The 15,583-nt window shown below is 36.7% G+C and overlaps 1 protein-coding gene across 3 annotated transcripts in view; it reads left to right on the plus strand.

Moving 5' to 3' along the window:
* Positions 1 to 15,583, plus strand: part of PEX1 (peroxisome 1) — a 326,445-nt gene that overhangs the window by 296,744 nt on the left and 14,118 nt on the right. For all 3 annotated transcript variants that reach the window (XM_089372907.1, XM_089372909.1, XM_089372908.1), the window contains exon 15: positions 128 to 245. In XM_089372907.1, coding sequence (XP_089229033.1) covers positions 128 to 245 — 118 coding nt within the window. The remainder of the gene's footprint in view (positions 1 to 127; positions 246 to 15,583) is intronic.

The raw sequence follows: 15,583 nt of genomic DNA on the forward strand, positions 1-15,583 counted from the left end.
CTTGGCGACATCCTTATATCTTTATGTATTAATAGAAATTCATTGTTCAAGTTGAACACCATTGACATTTCTTTTAGTTTTCCTTCACAATTTGATTCTCATTTATGTTTTGTGGGTAATGCTTTAGCCGCCCAGATTTACTAGATGCTGCTTTGTTGCGACCTGGGAGGTTAGACCGTCTCCTCTTTTGTGACTTCCCTTCTGCGCGTGAACGGCTTGAGATCCTTGACGTTCTTTCCAGAAAGGTTGGCTATGCTCTTTACAAATTAATTTAGTTCTTGTCCATGTATTTTTTATTTTTTAGCCTTTTTTTATTTTGCTTGAATAGAGCAAAATGCTTACACATAGATTTCCATTTTGGTTATGTCACCTCCATTAGTTTTCTTGACTAAAATTATTTATGCATGCTAATTTTATATGATAAGTGAAAGTGAACTGACATACAACTAAATAAATCCATTTGTGTGATTTACCCCGTTGGCTTTTTTCCCAGGTTTTATTTTTGTTAATGATTTGAACATTCGATACAATATTATTGCCTTTGCTAATGCTGGAAAGTCCGTTTCGAGTGGTGTTTTTGATAGAAAACGATATAATTCTCCTATATATCTCAGAAGTGAAAAATAGACATGAATTCCTTATTGCAGTTTCTTTACTTTCCTTGTTTTGTATGATTTCCTTTCAATTGGAAAATACGTAGTTCATCTCTAGTAGAACTAGACACTGCTATTAAGCTAAGCTTTTAGGTCTCTTTAGTCTTCAAGTGGAAGAAAAGAAAAATATATCCTTACAAGTAAATTGTCTGAACCTAGTCTTCTGTAAGAAGTGTTGTTGCTTAATGCTGATTATGGTTTGTGGACTACTAAAATATGGTAAGTTTGATTATATTCTAAACGTCTTTAAGAAAGGAATAACTTTGTTTTGCTACTTTGGAACATGGGAGTCAGAAATAAACTCCCTTTGTTATACCATTCTGATGTTTCCCACTTGTAAACTCTATTCATAATACATCCAAGTCTGTGTCGATAGAGTGTATGCTTTGGCATTATGAATCAATTTGTTATTTCCCGTCCATATATCTAAGCGTACTATACTATAGAGAACCATCATCATGCCATTATTGCCAACTATTTATACAAAGACTTATCTTCATGAAGAAAAAATGGATTTTAATGACACACACATAATGATACTGAAGCCATTCATTATTTGCAACTATTTTCCAAAAATCTTCTCAATCTACTGATTTATACAAATAGATAAAATCCGCTAGGTGAACTACTAAAGTATTTTCTCTACAAAAGCAAGTGCACATAATACTTTGATGCTTTTCTTCTTTTCTTTTCCTGATGTGTGTGTATTAATTCTTTTGTTGAAAAGGCTTGTTGATATATTATATGTTGTCTATAGCAATGTAGTCAAACTCAGACTTGGACTTGGCCATTCGACTTGGAATGGACTCTGGAAAAATAAAAAATACATACAAACTGTTTGAAGATGGAGTTCCCAGTGAGATCTCCAGTTCTAGTCCAACTGAGGTTTGAGGCCAGTTGACTCTTGTGCGTTACAAGCCACTATGGTGGCTGGTGGTTGAACTGCCCTCCATTTGGATTTTCCAGTGAAGATCCCACAATGTTTTCCTTAAAAATGTGTGTGTTCTTGCATATCAATGCGAATATGGACAAATAGACACCTAATATGCAGGTTTCCTGATTTATATCACAAGGGTGCAAATGGGAAAAATCATGTTCAGATTCATAAAATTACAAGCTTTGATATACATAAAATTAAGATCCCTAGAAAGTTTGTGCCAAATCAACTCCAATAGTGTTAAATGAGCTCCATTGCTCCTTCAGGGTGACTACCTTAGAACCACACTTTGAGGAGAGTGATGTTGCTACATTACAAACTTCTTGTTCCAGCTTCTCAGATCCAAGCCTGCTTCTCTCCTACACTCCATCATACACTTGTGTTTTAGATTCATTCTGCAGTGGTATATCAATTGTTGTTCCTTGGACAATTTATATCATACGTGCCAACAGACATTATTCCATGATTATTTCTTCCAGTTATTATGATTCCATGTGTTGCTCCCTAGCTTAGAAGGGTGTTGATGATTCTAACTTGTTTTTAAAGTGTGCTACAACATAGATATGAACCTTTATTATCTATGTCTAAGTAAAAGTCTTACCTTCTTGCCTCGTCTAACATGGAGAATATAATTGTTCTCAGACAAATTTGTTTTGACTTAATTCTCTAGGTGGTACTAGGTATTAGTGTTGATAATATCGCCGATATATCGGCGGTATTTGAAAATATAGCGATATTTTTGGCAAAACGATATATTGCCGAGTAAATATTGTGATATTTTCAAAATATCGCGATATTTTGAAAATATCAGCCAAATATTGCCATATTTTGAAAATATCGGCTATGTTTAAAAATCTGAAAAATTGGATTTTTTATGTTTGCTGATATTGCCGATAAGATGTTTTCAAGAGCCTTGCCGATATTTTTCCAATATTGATATTTTCAACACTACTAGGTATCAAGGTAGGTAGCGTAATCATACCACCTCCATACTTAACACTTTTCATAATTCCCTTTGCATTTCCATTTTTTCCATGTACATTTGCATTCCCTAATTTGTAAAGGTGTTGTCAAATGTTATCATGAAAGTCTAAATGAAGAAATGAAAAACATACGAACCTCAATTAATTAAGCCAAAATAGAAGGCCGAGAGGTAAAGAGTGTTGATTTATCTTAGGGCAGAATTGTTCTTTGCTTTGATAGTTGCATTTATATACTTTTCATCATTTAAATATTCATTCACCCCATAACATCATTAGCAACATATGCAATTATATAGAAAGAACAACATCATCAATAGTGCAGCGGAAATAAAAGGAACATCAGAAGAAAAAACATATACACATAGAGAAACCAGGGTTTGGTCGGAGACCAGGGAAAAACCCCACAAGGGGGAAAACCCAAAATTCAATTCTTCTTCTTCTATTAGATTTCATCAATTGTTCAGTTGAGATACAAAGTACAAATATGTAGGCTGCCCAGGGCATGTATATGTCTTGTTCACAACATCGTTTGTGAACAAGATTTATCAAGAATGTTGTTACATAATCCTATCATCAATAGCCTGCCATATACCACCATAGTAACTGCAATGATGCCATATCAACCAAGAAGACTTCTGCATATATCTGAATCAATTATAAGGGTTTCTCTTTAGGGTTTCAGGATAGAATCAATGCTATGTACATACTGTTGAAGAGGACTGTGCATATCGAAGGTAGACAATACTTAACCATTGGAGGTAGATTATACTACCACTGACTTCATTTTGCATAGGGCTTATGTTGGAGAATATCAAAGATACACATAGCAGGACTGTAATATTAATATGCCATGATCACCTTGATGTTGTACATATAATGCATATGATTGGTGCCATGTATACAAGGTAATGTTGCCAGGTATCAAACATTGAAAGAACAAACTATACTGCAAAGATATCATACCCAATAGAATATTGCAGAGATATAGATTAATCCCCAGTCGAGACCTTGATGAGGAATCATATGCCATAACAGTTAAGACTATAATTTCTTAACAATGCGAAGTTAATATTGTGCTTCATGCCATAATAATGCGATGTCAATGTTGTATAAAATATACGATGACAAGAGCTAAAGAGAGAGATTGGGCCTATGCAATGATGTCAAAACAAACTGATGCACATGTGTATATACAAAGAATTGATGTCATACTAAATCATATCGCAAAGGAGCCATACGTATAACTATTGGTACATATCATTGTGCACAGACAGAGCCATACTGATGCCATATGAAACGTTCAGATGCGAGTCATGGTAACTATACATTTGTCGGGTCAACGTATCCAAATAGTCATATCACGGAGCATATGACAGGTGTGAAGTCATATATGAGATACAAGCCGAGGTCTTGTTGAATATATGAGCCCTATGCGAGCTAAAGCGAGGGTTAAACCTGTGGCAGAGAGATGGTATGGGCTGACGATTAAACCTGAGACAACGTAGTCTTGAGCAGAGTGAGAGCAGGCGAAACATAACCTTTTGCAAAGTCCAGAAAAGACACTTGAGATCTTCAAGCCATTTGAATATACGAACTTGAAAAGAAATTTTATGCCATACAAAGATGCCCTTGGATATCCATCAGGAGAGAATATATATAGAATTTTTCCAATCGAATGGGTGCCTTTGAATTAGGTTGACTAGAGGAATAAGGAGGTAATTCCTCAAATTTCAAATTTTGAATTTCGCCCAAAAATATTTAAATTTTATCTCCAAACCATTTTATAAATATTTTCCCAATTAATTTTATTTTTATAATTCTTTCTTTGGTGAAATGGACTTCATGTGGGGCTTGGGGTTTCCCTTGAGGGGAAATTTGTCCTGACGCTACCAAATTTAACACTCCCTCTCAGCTAGGGAGAAATTTTCATCTGCATATATGGTCTCATCTTATCTCTGCTCTTCTCAAAACAAATCTCATCTAAGTTGTGTCATCATTACATCTCGTCTTATAGAAGAAGAATAATGCACAATTAACAAGAGGGAGATCAATCCTCAAACCTTGTCTTTCAGAAAAGACTCATGATTTCCATCTTAGTTATATCAACAAAACATCCATCTCATCACATATTGTCCCAATTTCCTTTTATCATCAGCTGAACAATCTCGATCAGAAGAAGAAGAAGAAGAAGAAGAATCATAGGGGAGTCCATCTCAACCCACATCATCATCATCATCATAGGGAAGCATCCGACTTCCATCCTATATTCAACAATCAATGTGGTCATCTGAAATAGAGTCGTCATCGTCATCAAGTCTTATCTCGTTTCGACATATCTCGCTCATCTCCATTTGTTGAACAATCTCGAATTTGAAGAACAACGTCAGAGAGCTTAGGTCAATCAGGAACATCAGCAGGGAGCCTTGCTCAACCTAGAACCATATCGGGGAGCCCAACTCAACCCGAAATATCTGCCAGCGGGGAGCCACTACTTCCATCCAGGATCATCGCCATTGGGGAGCCATTGCTACCAACCTGAATCATCGCCATCGGGGATACATTGCTACCACCCAGAATCATTTGCCATCTGGGAGACATTGCTACCACCTGGAATTATCGCCATCGGGGAGCCATTGCTACCATCTTGAATCCACAGACAATGGGCGAGTTTAGACCTACCCCAATGCATAGGGATGACACTCTATCCCAAATTCCTTGACAATAGGTGAGATCAACTTACCGGAGGTAAGGATCACAATCTACCCTATTGTCCCTAATCTTCCCATCTTGACCTTTGAGATTCAGATGGTAGAACACCCACATCCACCAACTTGGACGAGATCCACCTATTGCAAGGGTTAGGGATCACACTCTATCCCAAGTCCCTCAATCCATTGGCCAGATGGGAGAGGTTATCCCACAGAGTGGGCAGGATGCTAATTGGGGCATACTCTGACTAGCGGAGATCCCAGATCACTACACACCCTATAGGTCAGAGGTCTCTCATCCCCAGGAGCCTGCCAACTCCATTCCCCACCCTAGGAGCTCAACCAAGGGGGAAGAGCAATGCTCAGTGTTCTTGATCAGTGTGGACCCTTGCCCAGGAGGGTCACATTCATCAATCCATGTTGCTCTCTGAAGATCTGAACATATCAAAGTGCTTGTATCAGTAACAGCTTAAACAACTTACTAACGAGTTCAATCACACTGCTTCATAGACTAACAAGAGTTGCAGTTCTCCATTTTCCTGTTCACGACATAAAGAAAATATGATATTTATCCTCTCTCCCTCTCACACAGGGAGGTAGCATCCACAAGCCATGAAGATGTCTTAATACTCACTGTGTATGCTGCAACACCAGGATCTATCTGGCTGCTTGTTCATCACTGAATCCACCAAATCTGTAATCAATTCATTAATGTAATCCAATATACCATGTCTCTGACAATACACTTCCTTCGACAAGGAAATCCTCATCACCTTTACTATACTTTTGCACAAGAAGTGAACCACTGCAAGATTTCAAGGCAAATCCCTCTGAAACTGATGAGATATGTCAATCCTGTCAGAAATAAACTGTTGGTATGTAAAACCAAATATCAAAGACATACCTGATGTCCATAACAGATATTCAATAACCCAAGTCCAGAAGACTTGCTTCAATTTGAAATCATGAGTCTCCTACACAAAACCTGAGGTAGTCCCAAAGTATGCTTCTTCATCATGAGGAAAGGCCAATTTCACAAATATCTGATAATAGGTGCTAGGATCTCATCATGTGATTGTCTTGTGTCATATCAGATCATCATATTGCTGTCAAATCTTCCACCAAGCCAAACTATATCAGGCTATCACATTTATATCATTGTTTATCTGGACATCCATCAGTGTTATGACAAGTCATCCAGCAAAAAAAAACTTTCCAAGTCAAGTCATCATTAGCTATTTAATTAGGACTCACAGTCATGTATGTATATGACATCAATCATTTATCATCAGTTGCACATAAGAGTTAAAGTCAACCATACCTCAAGGGTTATGGTCACAACATCACATTTCTATCACATTATCGATCATACACATCGGGGTCCTGACACCATCAAGTCGAGGCATCTATGCATTGTCAAATTTACTTATGTTATCAAGTCACCATTACTGCTGTCAAGTTCATGGCCATTCTTTGTCAAGATCACTGACACATATCTATATATATATATATATATATATATTAGGTTTGACTTCCAAAACAATAAGGTGATAGACATCTCTAGTTAAGGATTATATCCCAGCAAGGTATCTTTACCAAGTTATAACCATACTGTTGTCATGAGGGATACCATTCATGAAAGCACTGTATCTGTTACCATACACTACTGTTAGATTTCAGACATAGTTCTGAAGGAGAGAAACAGGGATCATTGAATACCTTTGCTGTCATTCTCAGAAAGACATTACAGGTATGCCTTCATATCAAGGATTATTCCATTAAAACTCAGATCAGATTACAGTGTCAAGCCCAAAAACTCGGACCAAGTTTTAGTTGTGCCAAGGGGCAAATTTTTTGTATCACTGTTCTATAGTCATGAGGAAATCTTGCATAGTATTATACCTAGGACATGTCATATCATCATAGAAACTTTGAGAGAAACAGAGACTATAAATCTTAGATTCTAGAACAAGAAACTTGAATGACCTCAGAAACTCGAGTTGATTTGAATGCTTAGGAGCTTGCAATGATTACAGTATAAATTATCTTATAAACTTGAAGATCAAAGGTTGAACGTCCTTAGATATTTGCATTAGGGTAACAAAAGCCTTCAGTAAGAATTCATATTTCTTACTTAAAATACAGTTCGAGAGTGTCAAGGATTCCATAAAGACTTTTATTATCATAGATCACGTTACAGTTCATATTATTGCTTGAGCTTGCTTTCCAGGACTTTCTTCAAACAAACAATGTTAGCAACAACAACAATCAATTTCAACAAAAGAGCTAAGTTACTGGGGTACTTATCTTTGAAGAAGAAGGAAGCCATCAGCTCCTTCTTGATCCATTCATTTCCTTAGCCATGAAGCATCATGATTTATTGATCACGAAATTGCAGGGGAAGAATAGCTTGCCTCCAGAGTACGCACAGTAATTACATCATCTCCTAGGTTTTTCAGATTCAATGCTGTTAGTCTTTCTTATGTCAAGACTACTCCTTAAATGTTTCATTCCCATCCCTAACCATCTTAGGGTCCTTAGGGTTTACTTCAAACCCTAGCATTCTTTTAGGTCTCCACCAATTTCGTCTTTGACCGGGGAATCCTTCAAAGGTGTCTTTCTCGGGGTGATCTTACTGACTTTTCTTCAGCCCAGCTCTGATACCATGTTGATTTTTCTTAGGGAAGAATTGTTCTTTGCTTTGATAATTGCATTTATATACTTTTCATCATTTACATATTCATTCACCCCATAACATCATTAGCAACTTATGCAATAATATAGAAAGAACAACATCATCAATAGTGCAGCGGAAATAAAAGGAACATCAGAAGAAAAAGCCTATACACATAGAGACACCAGGATTTGGTCAAAGACCAGGAAAAACCCCACAAGGGGGAAAACCCAGAATTCAATTCTGCTTCTTCTATTAGAGTTCATCAATTGTTCAGCTGAGATACAAAGTACAAATCTGTAGGCTGCCCAGGGCATGTATATGTCTTGTTCACAACATCGTTTGTGAACGAGATTTATCAAGAATGTTGTTACATAATCCTATCATCAATAGCCTGCCATATACCACCATACTAAACTGCAATGCTGCCATATCAACCAAGAAGACTTCTGCATATATCTGAATCAATTATAAGGGTTTCCCTTCAGGATTTTAGGATAGAATCATTGCTATGTACATACCGTTGAAGAGGACCGTGCATCTTGAAGGTAGACAATACTTAACCACTAGAGGTAGATTATACTACCGTTGTCTTCTTTCTGCATAGGGATTCTCTTGGAGAATATCAAAGATACACATAGCAGGACTGTAATACTAATATGCCATGATCACCATGATGTTGTACATATAATGCATACAATTGGTCACTGGTGCCATATATACAAGGTAATGTTGCCAAGTATCAAACATTGAAAGAACTAATTATACTACAAAGATATCATACCCAATAGAATATTGCAGAGATATAGATTAATGCCTAGTCGAGACCTTGACGAGGAATCATATGCCATAACAGTTTAAGATTGTAATTTCTTAACAATGCAATGTCAATACTGTGATTCATGCCATATTAATGTGATGTCAATGTTGTATAATATATATGATGACAAGAGCTGAAGAGAGAGATCGAGCCCATGCAATGATGTCAAAACAAAGTGACGCACGTGTATATACAAAGAATTGATGTCATACTAAATCATATCACAAAGGAGCCATACGTATAAATATTCATACATATCATTGTGCACAAACAAAGCCATACTGATGCCATACGAAACATTCAAATGCGAGTCATGATAACCTAAGCAATCGGATTTGTCCTAAACCCCCCACGAGTTCGAATCCTGCGAATCAGACACAATTCGCTAGGAATTTGAATCCTAGAATGGGACACGACGTGTCCGTACGGGATTTGTACAAATCCAGTATGAATCCCGTACGAACACATCGTGTCCCGATTCTGGGATTCGAATCCCCTAAAACTGCTTGCTATTGAGGCACACTTATGTCTATTTTTGCTTGTCAACCAAGTCTGACTTCTCCTTTAGATGATACCGATGTGCTGCGACAACACTTTGAGCTTAGCTGACTTAGTAACTTTTCATGTTTGATTTATCAAAGAACTCGGAGATGAAATTATTATGTCCACTTATAGAATTTCCAAACTCTAGAATCTGAGAAATACTAAGCATTTCTTAAGACAATAAAGTGAAGGAACAATAAGCAGTATTTGGTGAGATTTCCCTGGAGATACAACATTGCCTTAAATCCAATAGTTTTGAAATAAGATGATACCAGCATAGCAGTTCAGATCATTGGAATCCTATTCTAGAGATAAAATATTGTTTGCCATTGGCAGAACCGATGTTAGTCTTGTTGGGAATCATCTGTTTGGAGCTTCCAAATATGATATTAAGTGTGAAATATTTCCAAGTTCTATAAGCAGGCATTGTTGTGAGAGGTTAAAGATTTTAAGTAGTGAGGATAATAATTTTTCCTTATTGAAACTTGCTATGAAGTTTCCTAAAGACAGAAGCCAAATTCTAGTGTAAAACTTATTGATCTGAAAACTCAAGTAATAGGAGGAGGAGGATGCAGAGGAGAGCAGTGGTGACCATGATGATGAGGACATTGATGCTGATTCTGATGATGACTCTGAGGATTGATGACTACCTATTGCCTTGAGGCTTGTATACCTGTAGTTGTTTTATATTTTCTATTTCTATTTGCCATTGGCATTGCACCAGCACTACCTATGTAACACATTTTGATTTCATGACTTAATGAGAAAACTACAGCTGTCAGTGTCTTTATCTTACTATCTTGTAGTTGTATGTTGTCTTTCATTTATGAATCATGATTTATGTGACCACTGACATGTATTTGAATTTTGTATGTACTATGCATGCTATAGATGAAGATCTATGTTTGAAATCAATGAATTTGTATCATTAATTAGAATTTGTGTAAGAAATATCTAATTTTTAATATATATATATATATATATATATATATATATATATTTAAATATATATATATATATATATATATATATATATATATATATATTTAAATATATATATATATATATATATATATATATATATATATATATATATATATTTTTAATAAAATAATATATAACGAATCCTACGTGTCCTGTTCCGGGAGGTCAACATGTTCGAATCCGACACTCGAATCCCGTATCCTACGAATCCCGAATCTCCGTGTCAGGTGACTTAGATGATAACTATACAGTTGTCGGGTCAGCGTATCCAAATAGTCATATCACAGAGCATATGACAGGGGCGAAGTCATATATGAGATACAAGCCGAGGTCTTGTCGAATATATGAGCCCTATGCGAGCTAAAGCGAGGGTTATACCTGTGGCAGAGAGATGGTATGGGCTGACGATTAAACCTGAGACAACATAGTCTTGAGTAGAGCGAGGGCAGACAAAACATAACCTTTTGCAAAGTCCAGAAAAGACACTGAGATCTTCAAGCCATTTGAATATACGAACTTGAAAAGAAATTTTATGCCATACAAAGATGCCCTTGGATATCCATCAAGAGAATATTTTTAGAATTTTTCCAATCAAATGGGTGCCTTTGAATTAGGCCGACTAGAGGAATAAGGAGGGAATTCCTCAAATTTTGAAGTTTTGAATTTTGCCCAAAAATATTTAATTTTTATCTCCAAACCGTTTTATAAATATTTGTCCAATTAATTTTATTTTTATAATTCTTTCTTTGGCGAAATGAACTTCATATGGGGCTTGGGGTTTCCCTTAAGGGGAAATTTGTCCCAATGCTGCCAAATTTAACAAAGAGAAAATAAAAATAAAATAAAAGATGCGTACTACTTCAATAAAAGGTCCACCCCTAAAGTCCTATATTTGAATGCTTATCAAAAGAAAGGAGGACTAAAATTTAATAATAACAATATTAAAATAATAGAAAGGGGAAGGAAATGGTGTCGAAGTAGTAAAATGTTGAATAAAGAATTTCTTCTCAAAAGTTTTGCAAATGAATTATATGAAGATTCCTAGTCAAAAAAAGACTAGCTGGACTAGAAACAGACTCCACACCCCACTTTGTAACTCTGAAAGCTATTTAATAAGTTTTCCTAGGCCCCTTTTTACAAAATTGCATCATCCTTACCTATTTTTAACCGTGAAACCAGGGAAGATACCTTATGTCCTACTCCAAAGACAAATGCAAATGGAATGAAGTTGTAACACCATGGTTTGCTTAGGCATGTTGATAAGACTAGCTCATGTTATTTTTGCTGACTTGGATTATCTATGTTGTCGTGCCTCACATTTTGTTTGGAATTTGATTCATCATGATAGGTTGGGGTGCTACACAATGGAATTCATACACTACCTTTGTGTAGACAACACATCATCAAGGTGTCCACATCATTTTACAACATTACATGGATTTCCCACATTGATTTCTAGCATATATGAGGGATTTTCCCTCTTTGTTATTAAGCCCATTTCACATTTAAGAGCTTTTTCATCTATGTATTTTCAAGCTAATGTGTCATACATGTGTGAAGTCAAATAGCCTATTGTAAAACAATATAAGCTCAAGGAAGGTCCCCAAACAAACACTATCAAGAAATTATACAATGTTATTGTAAAGTAGCTTATTAAATGAGAAATTGCAGCCATCAGAATCTATGGTAATAAAGTAAAAAAGAAGGGCTAAACTAAGAGTAAAACAAGAATTTAATTACCGCAATTTTTCTGATTTTATAGAGCATATAGCAGCAATTAAAATCCTAGACGTCAGCTCTAGAAAGTGGCTGAAATATGCAATAAAATGGCACTTCGCATTTTCCAATTTATTCCGAGACTCTCTAACCCTAGGACTACACCATCCAAATTAATAAATGCTGAAAATTAACGATTCTGCTGTAATTATACCCTAAATTACCCTAAGACAAAAAAAACAAAATTTTAAAGTAATATTGATTGCCACAAGAGAAAAGACTAGTGCCTTTCTTAATCTAGGGCATACAAAGTCAAGGATCAACACACTCAGATAAGTTGGAGTAGGTCGAGGTTCAAAAGGCTAGGGTAAGTACACTTACTACGCCTAGGATTTTTGAAGCAAGGCTCTCAATCTTCAAGGATGAGATTAGGGAGGGAGTCCACTTGCTCCTTCCTCAAAGACTTGGCAGAAAGGATTTTTCTAAGGGTTTAATTACCATAATCCATAGACAATAATCAAGGCAAAAGAAGTGCACTTACTTGGTTTATCATGCATTCATCCAAGCTTCACCATAATCCATCCAAGAAAAGAGTGCAAAATCCACGTCAACAACTCCTCCTAGGAGGTTGCTCTACTCAAGCATCCATAGCGAACTAGAAAAAAAGATGGTAATCCAAGAGAGGATGTCTCTCCATAATTTGCAATGTCTCAAATGAAGGCTAGCACTCCCCTATACAAGGGAAACCAAGCACTTGGCCTAATAATTAGACTAATATCCACTAAATGCCCTAAAACTACATAATATTCATGATACAAGGTGGATAGGTCTCAAGCCGACCCCCAAAATTGCCTCTAAAATGAATATCCAATGCTAAAATGCATCCTCCATAAAGGGTTATAAATGCTCCAAAGCTCACATCTCCTCATCAAAATGTGCCCAAACATCTCCTCATCAATGCTTGATTGGCTCCACAATTCATCATATGTCACATCAAGATAGTAATCATCAAAGGAGAGACGTCCTCAAGCTAGGGCATCACATCATCAATGGAAAAGGTTCCATGACCCCTCCAAAGGATTGTGCTATCATTGTCATCTGTCATGTCATAAATCCAAATGCCAATAAGCTCAAGAAGGTACAAAATCTTCAAGGGGCTCCATGCTCTCTATCTCCAAGTCCCATGTCAAGATCATAGTGCAACGTCCAAGCTCCAAGATGGAATGTCCATGGCCCAATGTGTGATGGTGTATGTCAAGAAGTGTTCCATGTCATCTCATGGAGGGTCCAACATTCATTAGTGAGTTCAATCGCCTCCAAAGGGTGTGTAGCAACATCAATGAAGTCTGGGAGAAGCATAATTGATGTCCTTCAAAGGACCATCTCTATGTATGCATCATCATCAAGCATGGCTCATGTAACATAAAAGGTAGAATCATACTTGATGTAAAAGCCATGCAAGTAGATCACATTAGGTATATTCTTCAAACTTTGCACTAGCTTATGACCTTATGCAAGTTGCCAAATTTAGGTATAGCAGGCTCATCAATACCCCTATTAAGTGCTCCTAAAGGACAATGAAAAAAAGAAGGCCAACCCTTTAATTGACAGATGTGTGGTAAGTGATATGGTTAGGGGTGAACTTCAGGAGAGGTGCCATAGTCTTATAAATGGATTATGCATTACCATCATCCATTAGTGTCTTTGAAGAGGGAATGCTTTGGACTTGAGTTACGCTTTCCTCAACCTTTATTTTCCCACCCCTTACCTAGCCTTCTCTTTTTCTTTGATTACCTTGTTTTGCAAGCTTCATTGATTCAATTAAATCCCCTTTTTAGTATGGGCAGTTCATTTCTCATAAGGGTTGTGATGTTCTTTAAGTCCCTTTTACTTTGATAGGTGTGATGTGCATGGGACTAGGGGTAGGGTCTCATAATAGGGGGTAGAAGTCAAGCTATCTTGGATTTTAATTATATGATTCATCCCTTGCCTTTAATTTGCATTTTAACAATTGGCATTTGCTCTTTTATTCTTTCTTGCAACAACATCAACCTTTGGGTATTTCCAAGCCCCTTCTTCTCATAGGGTAAGACGGACAGGGAAATAGTATGAATGAATGACAACAACCAACTCTAAATGGAGAAAGGGAAAAGTAGAAAGTGTCAAAGTGTGGAAGAACATGGACACACTATCTCTATTAAGGCATCCCATTCATGCTTCTCCTAGGCATTGAAAGAAAAGACCAAGGGGGTCACACTAGACTAGAAGGAATTGATGACCATCAAGGTGAAGTAAGGAAACAAGCATAACTTCCAAGCATCATGATCCATTATCTGACTTCAACCCATGATCCTTGCTTAAATTCCCAATACATTAAATGTAAACTCTTCATATGAAACAAAGGCTAATGTACCTCATGTGTGTTGAACCACCATTATTAGATGATTATGTTGATCAGGCAAGTGAACTGAGCATGATATATGAGGCATCTAAAGGGTTGCTGTTTTAGGAGCATGTGAGGTTGCTGGCTGGAATTGTGCATTGAGGAGAAAAAAATTCTCTTGTGGTTGCCCATGTAGATAGATGGTTTACAAGTACTCCCTTTTGCAACTTTCATTAGTAAAGACTTTTTGAAAGAAGATTTTTGTGGAAAGGGTTGGATTCCATCCCCATTTATTATACTTAGTGTTGGAAAATCGAAGTAGTTATATTAGGGTTTGATTCTCCTTTCTTGATAATTACTTGTGAGTGTGTTGGCTTCTTTTACTTCTTTATTATCTTATCTTTCATCAAGCAATTACCATGTTATGTGTGTAAGAAGATCACAAAACAAGAGACACAAGATATAGGCACTATGCCAGGGAAAAACCCCCCTCGAGGGGAAAAACCAGTCAAGATAATTCTTCCTTTCAATAGTATTCTTTGAGACTCTTCACCCTAGACCAAGACCAAACCTTCCCTCCACACCAAGTTAGCCTCCCAGATCTTTGACCCCTTCTAGCAACTTCGACTAGGCAACAACTTCTGGCAACAACAAAACTTGGAAGACTTCGATCTCCCAATCCAGAGCACGAAACAGAGAGAGAGAGGCACCAAAAGTTCGATTTTTTCTTTCTCCTTAGACTTCCCCAAACTCGCACTTCCTTCGGCTTCCTAACATCACACTTCGCACTTCTCCAACTACTCTTTAGATATCATACTAGCTTGAGAGATGATGCTCCAAATGACTTCGACTAGATTTTATTTATAGGCTTCTTGTGGGTCGAATTAGGGTCCTTAGGCCGACTTGATGTGGAGGATACATAAATCATATTTGACTCAATACTCAACCTTTTTACATGATTCAAAAGCCCAAGATAGGTTTCTTTAAAAGTACAATGAATCTATTGACTCAGAATAAATCCCAGAATTCCTTAATGGGGACTTTGACCTAAAACATGGTGACCCAAGCATGAAACCCATGCTTTAATAAGTCACAATAATAATAATAATAATAAATATTTTCTTTATTCTTTTGACAAGTACATTACATGATGAATCAAGTACATTAATGAAGACCGAACAT

Source organism: Pinus tabuliformis, chromosome 8, assembly GCF_031772625.1.
Source record: "Pinus tabuliformis cultivar Carrire ecotype Pingquan chromosome 8, CPIR1, whole genome shotgun sequence".
NCBI lineage: Eukaryota > Viridiplantae > Streptophyta > Pinopsida > Pinales > Pinaceae > Pinus > Pinus tabuliformis.